The 21,046-nt window shown below is 44.7% G+C and overlaps 3 protein-coding genes across 9 annotated transcripts in view; 2 read left to right on the plus strand and 1 right to left on the minus strand.

Annotated features, from left to right (window-relative positions):
* Positions 1–308: 308 nt before the first annotated feature.
* Positions 309–8,723, plus strand: TTC36 (tetratricopeptide repeat domain 36). The gene is made up of 3 exons (XM_074215175.1): positions 309–867; positions 2,837–3,025; positions 8,449–8,723. Exons 1-3 carry the CDS (start codon positions 744–746, stop codon positions 8,706–8,708), a joined length of 573 nt encoding a protein of 190 aa, XP_074071276.1. The 5' UTR covers positions 309–743; the 3' UTR covers positions 8,709–8,723.
* A 432-nt stretch (positions 8,724–9,155) lies between these two features.
* TMEM25 (transmembrane protein 25) lies at positions 9,156–14,001 on the plus strand. 2 transcript variants are annotated; one of them, XM_074215181.1, is made up of 8 exons: positions 9,156–9,460; positions 9,558–9,842; positions 10,213–10,503; positions 10,752–10,883; positions 11,189–11,219; positions 11,373–11,473; positions 11,806–11,892; positions 12,071–14,001. In XM_074215181.1, exons 1-8 carry the CDS (start codon positions 9,394–9,396, stop codon positions 12,142–12,144), a joined length of 1,068 nt encoding a protein of 355 aa, XP_074071282.1. In that variant the 5' UTR covers positions 9,156–9,393; the 3' UTR covers positions 12,145–14,001. The 2 variants fall into 2 exon arrangements, with proteins under 2 accessions (XP_074071282.1, XP_074071283.1); XM_074215182.1 differs by lacking the exon at positions 10,752–10,883.
* Positions 11,466–21,046, minus strand: part of IFT46 (intraflagellar transport 46) — a 38,571-nt gene continuing 28,990 nt past the window's right edge. For 4 of the 6 annotated variants that reach the window (XM_074215180.1, XM_074215177.1, XM_074215178.1 and 1 more), the window contains 2 exons: positions 20,176–20,261; positions 17,550–19,720 (listed from right to left, as the gene is read on the minus strand). In XM_074215180.1, the coding sequence (XP_074071281.1) occupies positions 19,625–19,720; positions 20,176–20,261 (182 nt within the window). In that variant the 3' untranslated portion in view covers positions 17,550–19,624. Of the gene's footprint in view, positions 12,412–17,421; positions 17,521–17,549; positions 19,721–20,175; positions 20,262–21,046 lie in introns of those variants that run through there. The other 2 variants (XR_012474170.1, XR_012474169.1) reach the window with 2 other exon arrangements.

Raw genomic sequence — 21,046 nt, forward strand, 5'->3', positions numbered from 1 at the left:
TTGGAGGAGATGGAATATTATCTTTTGATTCTACTCATCCTTCCTCCTTTGTCTAGCTTTTTAATACAGCAAATATTTGTTAAGTTCCTGCTTCTTTGCAGAGGACTGCTAAACAAAATGTTGTGTAGAATTGTTACGGACTTACTCCCAAATACTGGAAGGAAAGCAGTGAAGAAAAAAAATTTCTCACAAGTGGTGAAAACATCTGGAAGTAATGGAATAAATGGCATAGTACAGTGAATGTGTTTCTGCTCTTGGAGTCAGGAAAACCCAGGTTCAAATCCTGCCCCAATTATTAGCTATAGTAACCTGAACAAGTCAATCATTTTGTGCCTCAATTTCCTCATATGTAAAATAATTAGATTCATTTCCTTTCTGAATTCACCAGGCGTTATATGATCCTATTTAATGTCAAGGGATCATAGATCAAATTAAACTCTCCAGATAAAACCTGGAGGTCAGTTCTGACTTATCCAACCTACATTAAGCCTTAAATTTGATGTCCTTAAACCCTGTCACCTGCAGGGCATAGGTGAATAAATATTTGAAAACATTCTGCCAGTCATTCATTAACTCTCAGGATGGATTACTTCAGCCAAGATCTGGTTGTGGGGGGAGGAGAGAATGACTATCTTCAAAGTGTCCCGCATTCCTCCCAGTGATTGGTCATTTAAGCCCTCCCAGTTTCCTCCCCTTGCTACCATTATTTTTGGTTCACTGCCTTGAGCTGAGCTCTAGGAACCATGGGGACTCCAAATGATCAAGCAGTCCTGAGAGCCATTTTCAGCCCAGACACCCCATTTGGAGATGTGCCTGGTTTGGAACTTGGAGAAGACCAAGTTGACAAAAATCAGGTGGAAGATGAAGGTGAGTGTTCTTTCCTGTGTAACCTTGGGCAGGTCACTTCCTCAATTCCAGAACTGGACTAAATTGTCTCAGACCCATTTCTACTTACAACTTATTTGGCCTAGAAATTTCGGTATTAGACTAGAAACTTCCCCATCTAGAGAGGGTTTGACTCCTTATTACCTAGGCTCTCCATTCTCTGAGAAAAGGGCAATTGGTAATCCCAACGGCTTGGTCTGAAATCCTCAGGAATTGTTAGAGGCCAATTGTGTCAAATTTCTCCAAACCTGCTACCCAGTGTGATTTGGCATAGTGCCCCTGCTACCTAACAGAATCTCTCTTTGGGACCACCTTCACACATATGAAACCTGTTAGCATTTCAAATCACCTGGCCAAAGTTTAATGCATAAAGGGCACTCAACTTCCACATCCTTGCCAGTATTTGTCAGTGGAAAAGATAGCTTGGGGTAGAGATTAGAAAAGGATGCTACTTGGTAGAAGTAGAAACCTGTGTAAGGTGGAGGGGGTATGGAGGAAGCAGAGCTGAGCAGCAAAGGAGAGCAATGAGTAGTAACTATGTAATGTAGTCCTAACCCGGAAAGTTCTGTAGAGCTATGCCAATTCTTGCCTATTAGAGTTTACTTGCTTAGTCATCAGTAATAGGGTTCTCAGACATAGGGTTCTGAGAAAATATGGGCCAAATAAATTCTGTGGAGCATCAAGGGCTACTTGCAATGAATGATGTTTGAGAGGGAGCTAGGAGTTCTCATGCCATCAGGGTTTGCCCCCACCTCACTGATGAGAGAGACAAATAGAACTGAACAGTACCAAGCTAAATGATGGAGATGCTTCCTCTTCCATCTAAAGTCCTCAGTAAGTCTACCCAACTCCTTTTGTCTGTAAATAACAAACATCTAAGGAACTCTGCTGGGTGAGAATACAGATACAGGAACACAGCTCATACCCTCCAGTTTACAAAGCTAGAGACTTTCATTTCCATGTAAAGATTAGTAATACGAAACTGGACAAAAAGTACTGTGGGATTTTGGAGAACATGGAGGGATGGGTGGTTTGAGATATCTTTATGAAGGTAGAATTTGAGCTAGGTTTTGAGGGTTGGTCAGGATTTTGATAATTGCACGTTTTTTTTTAAGTTGTTTTTTTTTTTGTAAGGCAAATGGGGTTAAGTGGCTTGCTCAAGGCCACAGAGCTAGGTAATTATTAAGTGTCTGAGGCTGGATTTGAACCCAGGTACTCCTGACTCCCAAGGCCAGTGCTTTATCCACTGCGCCACCTAGCCACCTAGTGCCCCCCCCCCCCCGATAATTGCACATTTCAAACAAGGGAAGTCATTTGAGTAAAAACAGACAGAAATGGAGGTAGTATGTTCTTGGATTGATGAGTAAGGCAGTCCAGCTGGAGTAGTAGTTTGAGGTGGGAGAGGCATGTGAGATTGAGGCTGGGAAATTCACCAGTTAAGAGTACGGAAAATTATGAATGCCAAATCAGAATATAAACTTTAGGATATAAGATCCCTTTGTCCTTTCTCATCTATAAATGCAATCTATAAATGTCTCCAAGAAGGTCTTCACATGTCCCCTGAAAAATGGCTCTCAGACCTAATCTAAAATCATCCAGGAGAGGCAGTTTGGTATGAAATGAACACTGAATTTAGAGTGGGAGCATCTGGGATTGGAATGCCAGTTAATCTTACTTGCCACCTAGATGATGTTAGATTAGTCACTTTACTTTTCTGTGTCTCAAATTCCATATCTGTAAGTCGGGGTTTGCATTGGATGTATTTAAAGACCTCTTTTGCTCTAAATACTAGGATCCTTCGATGAACCCCAATAAATTGATGCAATCAAGCAGATCAATCCTTACCTTCCAGTGAGATAACAGGTCCCTGCAGTCTCCCAAAGCCTAAGACTGATTCCCCTTCCTCTCCTCCCTTCTTCCCTACTTCCTGGGTCACATACACTGGCTACAGATGTCACCTTCCCTGGGGACCTGTTGGAACAGACCAAGAACCTAGAGTTACAGGGGGTGACAGCAGCCGAAGCTGGGAACCTGAGCACCGCTCTTGAGAGGTTTAGTCAAGCCATCGACCTGCTGCCTGCCAGGGCTTCAGCCTACAACAACCGTGCCCAGGCTCGAAGACTGCAGGGAGATGTGGCAGGTGAGTCGGTCTTGAGAAAGCAAGGTAAGAGAAGGATACTAATCTCCCAAGAGATTGTCCAGGGAACTACCTCCTGGAGGGATTAGTGCTGCTTGGGTAATTAATTACATATGAGGAGAGAACAGAAAGGGACAGAAAGCAAATAACACCATGCAGGAAAGGAGTTGGGGTTATCTAGCCTGGAAAAGAGAAACCTGGTGGTATATGGACCAGCTGCTCCCCTTCTATATGAACTTGGTGAAAATTCATATTAATTAATTATGCTGGGTGTAAAGATCTAAACTATGTTGGGATGAAAGAAAAGCAAATGTGAGAGTAACCAGTTTGATTCAACTCTGGCTGAATTGGGTAAGGATCTAGCTGGGGTTTGGCAGGGGCCCTGATGGGGCCACATGGATGACCTCGCTCATCACGCTGACTAGTTTGGACATGTGAGATATAACTCATTAGCACTTCTGAATTCTATGTTCCCTCAATAACTGGGGGGAAAGGAGGAGCCATTAGGCATATTCACCAGTGGCCCAAGTTCTGTGGTGCCAGTAAGGTGCCATCTGTGTCCCTAACATGAGACAATAAGAAAACAAAGGAAAAATATGTTCCTTGCTCTCTAGGAGTTTATAGTCTCCTGTAGGATACAACACGTAGAGACAAAAGTAAATATAATTAGAGATGGAGAGGGATTATGAAATGCTTTCTTTGGCATGCACTTGGGCAGTTTAGGCTGAGCCTTGAAGGAAGGATTCCAAGAGGCAACAATGAGTAAGGACCACATCTCAGGCATGGGCAGGGAGGGAGGAGTGAGCTCAGGGTACAAGTGGCTGGAGGGCATGAAGGAGGATCCTATAGTCCATGACCCCTCTCTCCAGTGTTCTACCATCAGGTAACCCTGAAGAGATGGGGATACTGAGATTATTACTATGAGCACTCATCTGGTATGCTCCTAATACCAATCAAACAGTAGGCACAATTAACTTGTACAAAAAGACAGTGCTGAGAATTTAGCAAGAATAAGTTACACAACATCCCCATGAATCAGAGGCTTGCTTTTCCTCAAGCATTCTTATATTTATGGAATATTATAAATTTTTTTTTTTGGTTTTGGTTTTTGCAAGGCAATGAGATTAAGTGATTTGCTCAAGTTCACACAGCTAGCTAATTATTAAGTGTCTGAGGTTGGATTTGAATTCAGGTCCTTCTGACTCCAAGGCTGGTGTTCTATCCACTGCGCCACCTAGCTGCCACCATTTAAAAAAAATTCTTGCTTCATCTCTTCTAGGAATTCTAGTTGAGTTTGCACACAAGCTGTATTTTTCTCTAAGACTTTGTATGTAGCTTTTTGGAGTCACTCTTTTCTGCATCTATGTCTTCAGCATCCTTGCCACCAAAACAATTCATTATGGTGGGATTCTTTTTTAGATTGCCCATCCTCCCAGGCTACTTCCTGACTTCAAACTTGATGGTGTCACTGAGTGCAACCTTATATCTGGAGGGAATGTCTCTACTATTCCTGTTACTGGCCTCTTAGGTACATAGAATTTTGTCTTTAGGATCTCAAGGGCCATCTGGGAATCTTTAAGTTTTCAGTGCTCCCCAAATGATCTGAAGCAGAGCAAAGTCTGTATCTCCCACTCTAACCTACTTCTGAGGGTTCCTGACCTGGGCCTGGGTCTGAACAACTCTCACCAGCTGCTTAACTCTGTCCATTTGTGAGTCCCTTGCAAGAAGCTGAGTTGGTTTAGACTGCCAGCACTGTGGGCTCCTCTTTGGTCGGGGATTTCTGCACTGATATTCCTCTGCAACCTGGGCTACACACTGGACCTAAGACCTGCTCCTCCTGCTGACTTCTGGACTTTTATCTTTTTCAGCAAACTTCCCTTGGCCTTCCTACCTGGGAATTCCATTCTAGCTCAGTCCCAGCCTTGGGTCATCCTGGACCTATGATCTAGAACTGGGTAGTGGGTGCAAAGCTGAAACTTGGCACCTGTTCCCATTATGGTGTCCTAATATAGGCCTGGGACTTCGTTTTCCTCATGTTCATAGTCTCTTCCTGGATGCTGAGATGTTCTTAGTGCAATGTGCTCACTTTTCTCAGAGCTGTCTGTCTTTCTATTCTGGCCTACACTAGATAAATGTGACTTTTTAAAATGCTATTTTATTTTACTTTTTTTAATTACATGCACAGTTTTCAACATTCCTCTTTTTGTAAGCTTTTAAGTTCCACATTTTTGTACCTCCCTCCTCTCTCAAAATGACAGCAAATAATCTTAGTTTTTGTGTTTTGTTTTCATTTTTTACAAGGCAATGGTGTTAAGTGACTTGCCCAAGGTCACACAGCTAGGTAATTATTAAGTGTCTGAGGTCACATTTGAACTCAGGCCCTCCTTACCATAGGGCTGGTGCTCTATCTACTGTGCCACCTTGCTGCCCCCACAGCAAATAGTCTGATATAGGTTATACATGCATATGTAACATATTTCCATATCAGTCTTGTTGTGAAAGAAGAATCAAAACTAAAGGGGAAAAACATGAGAGAAAAGAAACATAAGACAAGTTTTATAAAGTGAACATGGTATGCTTTGGTCTGCATACTTCCATTTTCCACTGCAAGTCTTTTAGAATTATCCCTGATCACTGAAGTTCTGAGAGGAATTAAGTTCATCATAGTTGATCATCACAGTGTTGCTTTTAATGTGTAAAATGTTCTGGTTCTGCTCACTTCACTCATGCAAGTCTCATGATTTCTTACAGAACAATAGTACTTCAGGATGACTTTTTATGGACTTTTCCATCAGGATTTGGTCTGCTGTATTTTCTAGATCCATTTGGAATTTTTGGATTGTTTCCTGTTTTGTATTATTGCCATCTTGATACTGCCAATTACACATTTTAATTGATCTATATAAAGGTCCCATACACTCTGGGGGAGCCCGTGATTTCTCAAATGACATTGGACCCAAATTCCATTTCCTATTTAATTCTGGACCTAGCTCTTTGTTTACCTGGAGCACATGCACAAGATTTATCTAGAACCAGATCTGTTTCTTTATAGCTATACATATTAATCTATTGCTGGATTAACTCAGTGGACTGTTTAGATATTTTATGATTTAGGCAGTATACATTTTCATATCAAATTTCATTTTTCTAGTACAAATGATTAAATGGCTATGGCTTTCAATGAGTAAGTATTTTATTGAATTTAATCCATTTACATTTAAGGCTTCAATTGTTGGGTTTGTATTTTCTTTCACCGATTCTTTTCTACTTTTTTTTAAAATCTCCTACCTTGGGTGGCTCAGTTGTGCAGTGGACCTGGAGTCAGGAGTACCTGAGTTCAAATTTGACCTCAGACACTTCATAATTATCTAGCTGCCTGGCCTTGGGCAAGCCACTTAACCCCATTGTCTTGCAAAAACTAAAACTAAAAAAAACAAACAAACAGAAAAAAACCTCCCACCTCTTTTAAGTTAGACCCTTTTTACTTGTACTTAGTTTTGCTTATACTCTTTGGATGCATGTCTCTTTCCATAAATTATTTTCACAATATTCTAGAGCCATAGGTGGTGAATAATGGGTATAGTTCTCCTTGCACATCCTATTATCCTATTCACACTCCAGATGTATTGAGTTTTTTTCTTCAACCAATTTGTTCATTCCTTAGGTAACAAGGAGTCTTCAAACTTTAGGTTCTCAGGTTGTACCCATGTTGCTGATCATTCTGAGAATAACTTTCAGGAGCAGCTGTGTGTACTACCAGTATTGTCTTTTTATTTCCCTGTTAAAGCTTTTTCATAGCAAGCATACATGGCCAGGGTGTTCTGGTATGCTCTTCTTGCTTGCTATATGTCTGATATTCAGTGATCAGTGAAGTTTAAATTTGTCCCAAATGAAGCAGAAACTGAAAAAATACTGGCCACTCCTAAAAGAACTGAATTCACCCCTTCATTAATACCCATGACCTACTTTGGATATTTTGGACCATGCTATGAGAGACAGACATAGTCCTTTTCACCAAGTCTACAAATAAAATAGATACATCTAGAATAAGAAGCAATAATATGGATGGGGAAAAGAATCTTTGCAGTTTCTAATTTTAAAAGTCTGATATCTAAAATCTGTTGTTCCCCAGAGATAAATGATCAAAGGATACGAACAGAGAATACAAATATAAACAATTAGAAACCATCTGAAGCATTTAAAATAATTAACTTTTGGTTATTAATAATTAGCTATTATTGTTAGCTAATAAATACAGAAATAAAAATTAAAACTATGAAGTCAAACTTCACATTTCTCAGAAAGTCATAGATGGTAAAGGAAATTGGTGGGGATACATGAAAACAAGGATGCTAATGTTCAGCTTCTTTGAAAATAATTTGGACTTAGGAAAACTTTTCATACCCATTTATCTCCCAAGGAGGTTACTGACAAAATTAAAAAAAAAAATCCCTATGCATCTATATAGACCTGTTCATGTCAATACCATTTTGAATAGCTAAAAGTGAGATGACTGGAGAATAGCTGAACAAATTGAGTTATATGAATATCTGGTGTAACAATGATGAAAATGCACAATTCCTATTTATTGTGGTAGCTGATGGTGTGGGATGGTGAGCCACTTCTGGTTTTTTTTCTTTTCCCATCACTCCATAAATGGGTTAGTTAGGTGGCACAGAAGCCTGGCTTTGAATCAGGAAGACCTGAGTTCAAATCTAGCCTTAGACATGTACTAACTATGACCTTGGGCAAGTCACTTAATCTTTGTCTCAGTTTCCTTGTCTGTAAAATGAAGGAAATAATAGCCCCTACCTTCCAGGATTGTTTTAAGGCTGAGATAACATGATATTATAAATAATAAGAAAATCAGGGCCAATAGCAAGAAAACACCTGTGAAATCACTTAGAACCCGGCCCAGCCCAGAGTAGGCAGCAGGTAGAGGTTTGTCTTTATTATAGAAGCCCTCCCTCCTCCCTCCACATTTCCTGCTGCCGGGCCCCGGGGCCTCGCCGCCCGGCCGGCCGGCCCTCTGGCCCCTCATTCGGGGAGGCTGCGGTCAGTCTGGCCCCCTGGCCGGGGCGCGGGGGCCCCGTGCGGGGCAGGCGCTCTCTCCGCTTTTCTGAGGCCCCGCCCCGACTCCCAGGCGGCCAATGGCGAGGAAGCGCCTGCTCCATCGGGGGGCGGGGCCCGGGGGCGGGGCCCGGGGCCGGGGCCGCCCCCGCCCCGGCGTCACCCCCGGCCGGCGCGGCGGAGTCAAACCCGGCCTGTGCGCCCGCCGGGGCCCGGTCCCGCCTGCGGGCCGGGGTCGCCTGCGCCCACATCTCGCCGCTTAACCCACGCCGCGCCGGCCCCGGGGTCTGGGGGGGCGGGGAGGAAGCGGCGGCCTCGAGCCCCGGGACTCAGCCTTCCTCCCCCCACGCCGCCAGGTGCCCTGGAGGACCTGGACGCCGCCATCCTGCTGAGCGCGGGCCGCGGCCCGGTGGCGTGCCGGAGTTTCGTGCAGAGGGGGCTCGTGGCCCGCCTGCAGGGCCGGGACCGCGACGCCGCGCGCGATTTCCAGAGAGCCGCCCGGCTGGGCAGCCCCTTCGCCCGCCGCCAGCTGGTGCAGCTCAACCCCTACGCGGCTCTGTGCAACCGGATGCTGGCGGACATGATGCGGCAGCTGCAGGGCGCCGGCCAGCGCTGAGGAGGGGCGCCCCGCGCCGGGACCCCGGGACCCCGCGGCCCCCGCCGGCGGCCGAATAAAGCTGCCTTTCCTGCAGGCCGTGTCCGAGTCCTCTTTGCCTGGGGGCGCCTCCCTTCCCCCGGGGTCAGGCGGGCGGGGCGGGAGGTGCCGGGGCCCCCTGGGTCTCGAAGGAGGGCCCCGGGCGCCGCGGCGTCGGCCCTGGGGTGGACCCCCGAGCCCCGCAGTCCCCGTCCCCGCGGGCCGGGCTTGGGCGCGGCTCCGCCCGTCTGAGCCTCAGCGTCCACGTCCGGCCCTGGGAAGCTCGGATCACGTGAAAGAGGAGGGAGCCCAGACTGGGCCGCGGAGGCGGCCGGCCCCGCCCCCCGGCGCACGCGGCCCCGCCCCCCGGCGCACGCGCCTCCGCCCCGCCCGCGGCGCGCCTCCCCTCACCTTGGCAGCGGACGGACGCTCGCGCGGGCTCCGCCAGGAGGCTCCGGGGCCCGGCTGCGCCCCGCTCCGCGGCGCTCGTGGGCCCCGAGCGGCGGCCGCCCCCCGGGCCTGGCGAGGGTCCCGGGTGAGTGAGGGCCGGGGCTGGGGCAGAGCCCGGCCGGAGGAGCCCCGCAGGCGGCTCAGCGCCCGCCCCCCCCGCGCCCCGCGGGGCTGCCGGGGCGGGGGAGCCCGTGTGCCGCGGGACGAGGCCGCCGCCATGGCGTCGCGGAGCGTGTGGGCGCTGCCCCCGAGGCTGCTGCTGGTCCAGGCCCTGCTGAGCTCAGGTACCCCGGCCCCGGCCCCGCCAGCCCCGGGGGGCGGCCCCTGCCCCCGCGCGGCCTCCCGCCCCCTCACTGCCGCGGCACCGCTTCTCCGCCCCAGGCCAGGGGGAGCTGGCGCCCCGGATCGACGGGCAGACGTGGGCAGCGCGGGCCTTGAGGGAGAACGAGCGCCGCGCCTTCACCTGCCGCGCGGACGGGGCGCCGGGGCCCGCCAGCCTGGCCTGGTACCTGGACGGGCGCCTGCAGGAGGCCAACGCCCCCCTGGCCGGCGGCGCCAGCACCTTCACCCTCACGGCGCAGAGGGCCCAGCGGGAGCTGAACTGCTCCCTGCGGGACCCGGACAGCAGGAGGCTGGCCAACGCCTCCGTGGTCCTCAACGTGCAGTGTGAGTGTGCCCGCCCCGAGACCCCCAAGCCCGGCCCGGTGCCCGCCCCGGCGCTGGCGCTGCCAGGCCTAGGCGTTTCGGAGCGAGCGGCAGCCTGGTTCCCATCTCCCTTTCCCTGCATCCTCAGAAACAACTCACAGACCCTCCGCCTTTTTCCCACATCTTATTCCCAGGCCCAGACCTTGCCATATCTCATTCTCTACCTGACAAGCGGCCCCAAGTGGCCTGACCCTGGGTAACCAGAAACCCCCAGCCATGCCTGGGGAACCCCTAGGTTCCTCCCTCCCCAAAACTGTGTTTCGGAGGGGTTGGGGGAGGAGAGTGATGTCAGGCCAGTGATAGGAGTAGGGTGGCTTCTGCTTTGCCCCAGTCAAACCAGAGATTGCCCAGGTTGGGGCCAAGTATCAGGAAGCCCAAGGCCCAGGGCTCTTGGTTGTCCTGTTTGCCCTGGTGCGAGCCAACCCACCTGCCAATGTCACGTGGATTGACCGCGATGGACCCCTGACTGTCAACACTTCTGACTTCCTGGTCCTGGATGCCCAGAGCTATCCCTGGCTCACCAATCACACGGTGCAGCTGCAGCTCCAAAGCCTGGCTCAGAACCTCTCAGTAGTGGCCGCTAATGGGGTGGGCGTCACTAGTTCTTCTCTCCCGGCCCCAGGTGAGTCAGTCAGACTTCAGTGGGGCATGAGTGGTATGAAACAAAGACTGCCCCTCCTACCCAAAGGGAAAACGTTATCACAAACCAGCCTAGGCATTGCCAAAGGTCGGGGTGGGCACAAGGTAACATCGTAAAGGCAAGAGGATCTCTTGTCCGTAGCAACAGGGATCGCCAGGGCTTCTCTCCCCTGCATGTTGGGATGGGCAGGGACACGGCCTATCTGGGCTTGACCGAGGGATGCCCCACAGGGCTCCTGGCCACCCAGGTGGAAGTGCCGATGCTGGGCATTATTGTGGCTGGAGCCCTTGCTCTGGGCACTCTGGTGGGCTTCAGCACGCTGGTGGCCTGCCTGGTCTGCAGGAAGGACAAAAAGACTACAGGTAGGGATGAGAGTGAAAGGAACAGGAGGGAGGGCAGTGTGTGAACTAGACTACAGGTATGGGGAAGGAGGCTGTGAGTAAAAACAGGGAAGATAAACTGTAAGCATAGAACCTATAATAAGGTTGGCAAATGGGGACGGAGATCAAAGATGGTGAGCATGGGGCAGAACCAAACAAATCTGGAACAGAGGGAGCTGAACAGAACAGATGGCAAGGAAACAACTGGAGGGTTTGCCTGGGGTAAGGGCAGGGTGGAGGAGATACCAGAGCTGTGAGGATCTGGTACTCTTTTTTTTTTTCCCCAGGCACTTCCAGTCGACCATCTCTTCTCTCCAGGTAAAATGCCCTCCCTCTGGGTAGTATGATGGATTGCCAGACAATGGGCAGGATGATTTACAGTGTGGGTGTTGGGGAGATTTATTCGAAATTGGTAGGATAACACATCTCAGCAGCTATCGGGGGTGATACTGGCATTTACCTACTTTGCAGTGACTCCAACAACCTGAAACTCAATAATGTTCGACTACCCCGGGAAAACATGTCCCTTCCCTCCAACCTGCAACTCAATGATCTCACTCCAAATGCCAGAGGTAATGTATATTTTGCTGTGATCAGACCATATCCAAAGTGTATTGTTGGGTTCTGGGTGCCACATTTTAGGGAAAACATTGAAAAAACTAGAGTGGGTTCAGAAGAGGATACATAGCATCGTGTAATGATAGAGACCAGACCATATGGTCTCTTCCCAGTGTCTTCTGCCACATAAAGCTCTACAACCATCCTCCCCCATACCCTTGTCCATTGGGTTGATTCATGAGGTTGCATCCTCTAAGACCTACCGGGGAAGAGGAGCATGGGTGCCAGAAAGGAACTCCATTGGCTCTGGAGAGCACCAGATACCACCATCTTTATCATCCAACAGCCAAACCAGCTGATGGACAGATAGCACAGAACACCAGGAGGCCTGACATTGTGGACCCTGAGAACGGTGTCCTTTTCACCAGCCAAGGTATCCAGGGCAAGGAAAATGGGTATCAACAGGGTTCATTCCTCCTCACTTCCTCCTCTCTTGCCCAATAATATAGATTCTGTAAAGTTCCTTGGGGAAAGAGGGTTGGCACATAGACTAGGAATTTCTTCCTCCATGGTGCTGGGAGTTCAAACTCTGGATCCCTTTCAACCCACAGGTTTTGTACATCTTCCAATGCTGGGCTACATCTATCGGGCATCCAGTATGAGCAGTGATGAGATTTGGCTGTGAACGAGAGAGCAGTATAGAGAGGGCAGTCCTTTTGTTCCTTCTCTCCAGAGCCTTCCCTTACCCCCTTGCTGGGGAGGTAATTTTTCTTATCCGGAGGATGACTGGTATCATTGGGACCTCAAGCTGGGCTGCGACTCTCTTGGGCATGGGGTTGAGGTTGCCTATGAGAACTGGTCCCTTCATTTTAAGTCAGGTTTGTCTTGAGACTTGGGTGTTGTAACAAATGCCCAAGCTGAATGCCTGCAGTTGTGTTCAAGTAGCATTTAACTGCCAAGAGAGGAGAGGACATTTCTTGACATCTCAGAACCATACCCCTGCGCTTCTTTAGCACTTTATGCAATGGATGTGGGAGCATGCCAAGTGGGGTGGAGAGGGACAATGCTGCATGCCTGGGCATTGCCCTCTGCTCTTCTTTTAACTTTATGCCTCACTCTTTTGGGCAGAAATCAGGTTGTATGCCAGCCATGGAAGAATGGCATAGACTAAGCTAAGCACAACCTTCTATTGGCCAAAAACCTCCCTGCTTGCCTCTACTTTTCCATAGGTTCTACATATAGTGATGGGATGGATGTGGGAGATGTTTTCCTCACCTTCTTGATAGACCCAAGGCAATTTTGCAATGAGCAAACATATGCCTAGTTCTGGGCATCAGCAAAAGTTAGGGAAATAGGAGGGAGGGAAGCTCCAAAGGGCATGAAGATATGCACCTGTTCTTGCAACTGTCAGCACTTTAACAATGCCCCATAGGGGAGTCCCCAGGACTTCTGCTTTCTCTCTGATGTTTATCCTACATTTTGAGGCTTTCTAGAAATTCACTGTGAGTACCTGGTCCCAAGACGCCTAGGTTTTCCCCTTTCAAAACTGTGTTCTGCCTCCTCTCATTCTCATGTTCTACTTAACCCTCCCTCCTCTCACCTCCAACCCTCCAGCACAGATCTATCTGGAATCCATCCTTTGGCAGCAATAAACCAAGTTCATGGCAGCAATAAGTCAAATTCATCTCGTCCCATGCAACTGCCATTTTTCTCTAGAGGAAACTTTCTTGGATGGCCATGGCTGAAAGACACCATTCTATCAGACTGTTAATAACATTAATGATATGCCCAGGGCTTTTGGGAGTGCATTAACAGCCTGGGGAGAGGGGAAAGAGACACCAAGAACAAAGAGGGCACAATATTGTTCTTGGCCACAGGAAGTATATAATACTTTAGTTGAGAAGTCTGATTTAGAGTTATTTGCAGGAATTGTATTCTAAGGGATCTACAAAAATAGTTATAGACTTGATATGTGCCATTGACCTGAAAGGTTTTCATAAAATCAGAAGTTAAGATAGCTATATAGTTCAATCTATAAATGAATCACTATCCTTATGTACCCCTATGACCATTTAAATGATCATCCACTTAACTGCAAATTTTATAATTTATAAAATGGTGGCTGTTGGTTAGTGGGGGTTATGCTGTCCCTGACTGACCTGATGCCAGCCAGGAATAAATGGAAGACAGGAATTTGCCAAAGACAAAGACTGTCCTCTTTCTTCTCCCGTTGATTCCCCATAAGAAGGTGGAACAGAGCAGCAATCTAAGGACCGATCACTACTGATTCTCATCCTACTGCTTGCTTCTTAGACATTAAAGGACCCCTCCATGTCCACTAGCAGGGCAATCCCCCAAAACCTCAAGGTCCTAACAGAGTAAATATTCACACAACATCAAGATGATTTTAAAAACTTTAAAAAGCAACCTACAAATTGATGGGAAGTTTAGTAGAGAATATACTTTTAAATATTTTATGAAAATCATTGCTTCAGTACTACGCTGACCACAAAGCAAGTTCTAAATAAAATGATTGACCTCGTGTACTTTTCTACTTTCTCCTCAAACATACTGTAAGGGCAGGGTAGTCTACATGGTCCCAAAGCTTTTCATTTTTAGGAAGGAAAAGACTGGACCTGTGATTTCACCTGAGAAGACTCTATTCAAGGTATCAACTTCTGAGCTGCTTAAGAGCTGTGTAGAGCATAAGGGTGGTTATGATTTGCTCAGTCTCACAGCTAGGATGTGTCAGAAATGGGAATTGAACATATCTTTTTTAGTTTTTCCAAGACATTTGGGGTCAAGTGACTTGCCCAAGGTCATACACTAGGTAATTATTAAGTGTCTGAGGTCATATTTAAACTTAGATCCTCCTGACTCCAGGGCCAGTGCTCTACCTACCGTGCCACCTTGCTGCCCCTTGAATATAGCTTTGAGCCAAATTTACGTGACCATGCTGCCTTTCAAGAGACATCATGAAACAAAATTTAGTGGCTTGCTTAGACCCACAAAGCTAGTTGTGGCTGAAGTAGAGCAACCAGGCACTGTACCATGTTGATCTTAACCTCTTCCCCCACCTCCTAGTTTCCTTGCCCTGATAGTGATGCCAAAACCACATTTCATTAGCCCTAACTGATCTTTCTGGGGATGTGAGGAAGAAGATGGGAAAAGCCCTTTTTACTGCAGTTTACCTTGAGACAATGTTGGAATTCTTCAACATTAAGTTTTACTAATAAGGGAATGAGGAAGCAGAAAAACTAGAGCTTACAGAATAACATTTCTGAGCCTAACTTTTAACAACTAGCTTAGTTGACAGTTTAACAGGGATCTTTCTAGGGGTGGGGAGAGGTGATGGGAAGGAGAGGGAAGAGACCTTGTTTCTCAGTAACATATTTAAAGCTATAAGATTTAGACCTGGAAGAGGTCTTAAGAGATTATTTCAATTCCTTCATTTTACAACTGAGACTCATCCAGGTTAAGTGGCCCTAAAGTCACACAAGCTTTAAATGGTATATTTAACCTACGTCTAATGACTCCAAATCTAGCACTATACCACACTGTCCTTTTGTCTTGGGGTAAACTACATAGAAAATATTTTAGGTTTCCTTTTGACTTTTCTTTGGATTCTCAACACAGAATAACTAATAAATGCTTTGTGGATTGATTCCTCATCTTGGTTAGGAAGGCAGCTGGTTATTTGGATAATGAGCATGTATAAGGTGGCTGACAATGAGTGTGTGGGATGTATGTGACCTCTGTCCAGCACCCTCTGCTGAGACAATCCAAAACTAGATGTTGGGGGAAGCTACCTCACTGCTGTCATATTATAACAAGATTGGATTTATACTAGAACATAGGGTTGGTTCAGTATTAGGAAAACTGTCAACACAATAGAAAACGAATGATAAGCCACCATATCCATATAGAAAAAGCTTTTAACAAAATACACCCATTCATGATTTTAAAACATTCTTATTAAGTATGGGAACTGACCTGTTCTTAAGATGGTAAATAATTTCTATTTAAAATTGAGACATCATTTATATGTAAAGGACAAATTCTAGGGGTCTTTCCAATAACATCGGGGGTATATAGCACTAAATATAGTGCTAAAGTGATAGAGATGCCTCAAAAATAAACAATATGAGTTTCACTGAAGAATATTAAAAAATGTGCAGAACAGAATGAAGTACAGAGGAAGAGGTAAGACATCTATGAAACTAATACAGTGACTTTACTGTATACTTTTTGAAATATGGTCTGCATGGAATGAGAGATTTGTGGTTTTATAGTAAATTCTCTGATTCTTTGTATATGGAAAATATTTGTGTTTCTTGGTGTTTTTCACATTCAAAAAATAATAAAGAGGAATTGTGGATAATGGGAGAATTCTTTGACCAAACAAGGAACAGAGATTCACAAGGGATGAAAAGAACAATTTTGAAGGCATAAACATTCCAAAGTAAAGAAGCAAAATTAAGACTAAGAGAAAGCTAATGGGAAAAACCTATATATAGTACATTTCTCTGAGTTTTAAATTCTTTTTTGTGTTGTTTGGCTCTGGCATGGCTGCTTTTATTATTTTTTTTACAAGTGTATCTTTTTTTTTTAGATTTTTCAAGGCAATGGGGTTAAGTGGCTTGCCCAAGGCCACACCTCTAGGTAATTATTAAGTGTCTGAGGTCGGATTTGAAACCAGGTACTCCTGACTCCAAGGCCGGTGCTCTATCCACTGTGCCACCTAGCTGCCCCAAAAATATCTTTTAAGAGTTTTGAGGTTTACAGATCAACTTATTTTTTAAAATGTTCATTTCCAATTAAATGCAGAGGTAGTTTTCAACATTTATCCATTTATAACTTTATGAATTCCACAGCCACTTTTACTTTTAAGGAGAATCACATAACTGGCCAAGGCTTTCCTTATGGTATATTAAATTACCTGAGACTCCCAAATTATTTTGACTGAAATGAGAAATGGAACAAGGAGAAAAAACTTATGATAAGCCTATCTTTGAAATGTAAATTTTTTTTTGTTTTTTTGCAAGGCAATTGGCCTTAAGTGGCTTGCCCAAGGCCACACAGCTAGGTGATTAAGTGTCTGAGGACAGATTTGAACTCAGGTCCTCCTGACTCCAGGGCTGGTGCTCTATCCACTGCTCCATCTAGCTGCCCCTGAAATGTAAATTTACAGTTGTATATGTGAAAGTCAATCTTTACTTTTTCCTTTTTGAAACTGTCAATTCCTTTTTTCTGGCATCTATAAATTCAAAATTGTTACTTTCCTCTTTTTTATCTCTTGAGGTAATTAGAGACTATATAAACTTTAGGAAATCTCTCTTCAAAACTCAAAGTTCATTAAGAACTCTGGGTATATTTAATAAACCTAGATCTTAACTTCCCAGATCTATGTGTACTGACAGTTTTGATTGGCATTAATACCTATCAACAAGCCCATAAATTATTTACATATCAATATATAAAAGATATGTATACATGTGTGTGTGTGTGTGTGTGTGTGTATATATATGAACCATTCCCCAATAGAACAAAGGATAGGAATAGGCAACTATCAAAAAAAAAAGCAATACAATAGGAAAAAAATTATACCAAATTACTATTAAGAAAAATGTAAATTGAGGCATCTAGGTAGCACAGTGGATAGAGCACCAGTCCTGGAATCAGGAGGACCTGAGTTCAAATCCAACCTCAGACACTTCACAATTACCTAGCTGTGTGACCTTCTGCAAGTCACTTAACCCTATTGCCTTGCAAAAAAAAAAGGAAAGAAAAATGCAAATTAAGACAACTCTGAGATTCCATCAGGTCAACAGCGATGACAAAAAAGAAAAATAATTGTTGGAGGGGTTTTGGGAAGACAGGCCTATCAATGTGCTATTGATGGAGCTGTAGTCTAGATATTCTGTAATTTAGAATTATATCCCAAGAAGTCATTAAACTATACCTTTCAACCAGAGATACCACCATTTAGGTATATGTTCCAGAAGTAAAAAACAACCACCAGAAAACAGGGTAGCTGGTAATCCGATGAGCTCTTTGGACTCTGAAAAAAAAAATCTACTTACAATATACTTTTAAGTTTAATATGTATTATATTTTTTCCAACACCTTAGGTATAGACAATAAACAAGCCCTAATTTGTAGTATTTGCCAATTTCTGAGGTATAAAGGATCACCCTAAAAATTTAATTGGTTCTCAAGAGCCAAATTAACCTGACTGCAGCACATTCTTAGAAAGAATTCATATATCAAAATACTAACATCAGTGTTAGTAATAGAAAGACAACAGCAGCCTATCAATTGGAGAATAACTGAGCATTCCAAGCAGGGAAAATGACTTTCCTAAAAAGTGGAAATACACAAAGTGTGCAAAGTGGTGTAATAGAAATAACTAGGAGCTGAAAGAGTTGACCTTCACCTCTGTTTTCATAAGTCTTGAAGTAGATGAACTCCAGCTTACAACTGACATCCACTTAGCTTGACAAAAGCAGTACAATTTTGAGTAGTAATGAGAAAGACTAATGAGTGGTTCCCCCTTAGCACATAATTATTTTTTTTACATCAGCAACTCTGTTGTCAAGATACCATGAACCATCCCCCCTCTCCCAGGAGAAGCTCATCACTCCCAAGACCGAATGGCTTTTGACACTTAGCATCCTCTCTCCCAGTTGACTGACAGGAGGGCTGGAAGGCAGCACAAAAAACTCCCAAAGCCTCCTTTGTAGAGAATTTAGGACTAGCCAGGTGACTTCCATCTTCCATCAGTGGTTCTTCTAGATTTCAGGATTCCACAAACTTCGTCTCCTTGTACTGGAGAGCCTCCCCTGGAGGCTCCCTTCCCCAACTGCCAGCTATTTTCAGCTTCTGTTTGTGGATTCTCTTTCCTGGTGAGAAAGTGAGCTCTTGGAAAGCAAAGGGAGTCTTTTTCTTATTTGTATCCCTAGGGCTTAGGTACCTGGCTCATAGTAAGGGCTTAATAAATATTTACTAAATTGAACAGTAGGTACTTAATGCTTATTGAAATGGAATGTATGTATGATGCTTAAAAGTTTGTTCTAATGTTTTTCATTTTCACTGCTAATCCTATGAGATGGGTAAATTAAGAATTATTTCCCCATTTTACTGATGGGGGAACTGAGAAATATTAAGTAATTGATTTATTCAAGAATCCTAAGAGAAAGCAACTAATAGGGATTGACTGTCACCTTGAGGATTTAATATAATGAAACCTGAAGAGCATTCTTGTAGTAATGTGTTGGATGAATTGGAACAGGGAGATCATATGGGAGGCTGATATATTAGTCCAGACATCAGAGTAACTGACTGCCTGGCCTAACCTCTACCCAAGGAAATAGGGCATCTATTGCCTGAAATGCTCTCCTAATTTTCATAAAAGCTTCAAGGAACATTTTATTACAATAGGCAGAACTGCTTCCTTCCTTTTCATCAGATCTAATATCAGACAGAGGTTCACTGGGTACCCAGGTTGGGGAATTTACCCTGACATTGGGTCAAAAGTACAAAGAGAATAAATTGTCACAGGATTTGAGGATGTACTTATCAATAGCTTTCATTTAGGAAAAATAAGGGTACCATGTTGGATTTAAAAGATTTACTTAACCTGCTACTAACTTTAATGCCTTTAGTAGATAAATTTCTGAGTCACCAGTCCACATTTCCCCTTTCCTAAAACAGAAAAAAAAAATCTAATCTAACAGGTAAAATATTTTATTTTTAATTTCTAGGCCAATAAACCCCACGAGTAAAAAGAGCCAAGTCCTTCTGATTCCAAGTAAGACAGCTATTAGGTTTCCTCAATCTCTCCCTAGTGTTTCTTAAATTCCAGGATGTCTAGAAGATCCTTCTAACTCAAACCCCTATAGTGTGCTATGAATACCCACATCCTAAGGAAAGGAATCTGGGATGGAGTGAAAACAGAGGCTAAGACAGTAAGTACTTTTTAACAAATGTCTGTAGTGCTCTCTGACCTTTCTCTGAGTTGCTAGCGGCAATAAAGGAAACGATCTCTCTGAGTAGAAGTATGGCCCATGGCAAAGATCTGAGCTTGGCTGAAATCAACTTCCCCTTCTTAGCTAGGCGGATGAAGAATCCAAGTGTGAAGTTTGAGACAGAGAGACTTGTGGGACTCAAGTGAAGGTTAATGTCTCTGCATCTCCAGCTTGGGAGGTGGGATTGGATGGAGGAGTGGCTGCTTTCTTTCCTTCAGCCAAGGCTTTGAAATGCTAAGGAAAGAGAAGAAAATATTAGACATACCAGTAACTCATCAGTTCATTCCTAAAATAATTCTTATCAAAACAGCCACAAGTTTGTGCCAAACTCTGTCACAAATGAATTCCTTTTTTAATTTCCTGCTTTGTTTCTTCAACTCACCTAGCAGTTTATCACTTGTTTTTCTGTATTTTCAAGGACTCTCTGACTTCTAATTAAGCTTCACTTGATGCTCCCCACCTCCTCAACTGTCTTCCCTTTCCCTCTGAAGCCCTGTACAATTAATTCTTCCTTGGCTGGTCTCTGTCTATGGATGAATTACTAGGCTGAGTCTAGATGTGTAGATGACTGTGCAATCATCCTTTACTGCCATAGCAAATTCTCATGGAAATGACTGTATATGAACCTTTGCTGCCTTGTTGTTCTCTCTACACTATTAACTGTTCTTTGGTGTTATGCTTATGCTTACCTGAGAGTTCTTGAACTCAGAATAGAGGGAAAACAGCAGGTGAAGGGACTGAATCCGGCTCTTGTAGATAGGAATGTCCAAGATAGCTAAAATAAAAAAATCTCTAGGAATAGGATCAAACTGAATTCTATTTATCCCAGTGAATATCTTGCCATCTACACTGAAGACAGATAGCTTCCTTTCCCCATAGCATCCTCTGCACCAGAATTCCAAAGATCCTCTCTCCCTACCTCAGCTCTGGAACCCTACTAGGGTGAGGGAGGGGCAGGAGGAGGAGGAGGGAGGTGAGCAATGGAGCTGTGCTACCTGGAGAATAAGTACAAACTCTCCTAACCTATATCCTTCTAGTCCTAGATGACCCTTCATAGCCATCAGGCCCTTGTGCCACCTACCCTAGCATTATACCCATTTCTATTCCCCACCCTAGTTGTTACTCCTTGCTCTGAGAATAGCAATTATATTAATACTATAATGGCTTCAGGTAAGGAGGTGACAACTGATCACCTTTTGGCCCCGTTCAACATTCCTATGATTCTCCAAACCCATCTCCTTTCCCTGGAAACCATTCCCCTGTATGTGTTGTCTCCCCTTATTAGATTCTAAGTCTTTCAAAGGCAGATCTATCTCACCTTTGATTCTGTTTTCCTAACATTTTGCACTGTGCCTAGTATGTAATAGGTATTTAATGTTTTTTTTTATTTATTCTCATTCCAAGATACTTCTTTTTCCTGGAAGGGAAAATTCCATTTATCTCAAAAAAAACAAAACAAAAAAACTTAACCACTTCATGATTTTTCTGACTTCAGAAGGGATGAATTTCAGAGGCCAGGATGGACAGGGAGGTGGGGGTGGGGTTCGCTCTATTCTATGC

Source organism: Macrotis lagotis, chromosome 1 (assembly GCF_037893015.1).
Source record: "Macrotis lagotis isolate mMagLag1 chromosome 1, bilby.v1.9.chrom.fasta, whole genome shotgun sequence".
Taxonomy (NCBI): Eukaryota; Metazoa; Chordata; class Mammalia; order Peramelemorphia; family Peramelidae; genus Macrotis; species Macrotis lagotis.

Coding starts and splice junctions, on each gene's coding strand:
- TMEM25 (XM_074215181.1), top strand. CDS start 9,394: ATGGCGTCGCGGAGCGTGTGGGCGCTGCCCCCGAGGCTGCTGCTGGTC. Junction 10,504..10,751: donor TTCTTCTCTCCCGGCCCCAG/GTGAGTCAGTCA, acceptor GATGCCCCACAG/GGCTCCTGGCCACCCAGGTG. Junction 10,884..11,188: donor GAAGGACAAAAAGACTACAG/GTAGGGATGAGA, acceptor TTTTTTCCCCAG/GCACTTCCAGTCGACCATCT.
- TTC36 (XM_074215175.1), top strand. CDS start 744: ATGGGGACTCCAAATGATCAAGCAGTCCTGAGAGCCATTTTCAGCCCA. Junction 868..2,836: donor AAATCAGGTGGAAGATGAAG/GTGAGTGTTCTT, acceptor CACTGGCTACAG/ATGTCACCTTCCCTGGGGAC. Junction 3,026..8,448: donor ACTGCAGGGAGATGTGGCAG/GTGAGTCGGTCT, acceptor CCACGCCGCCAG/GTGCCCTGGAGGACCTGGAC.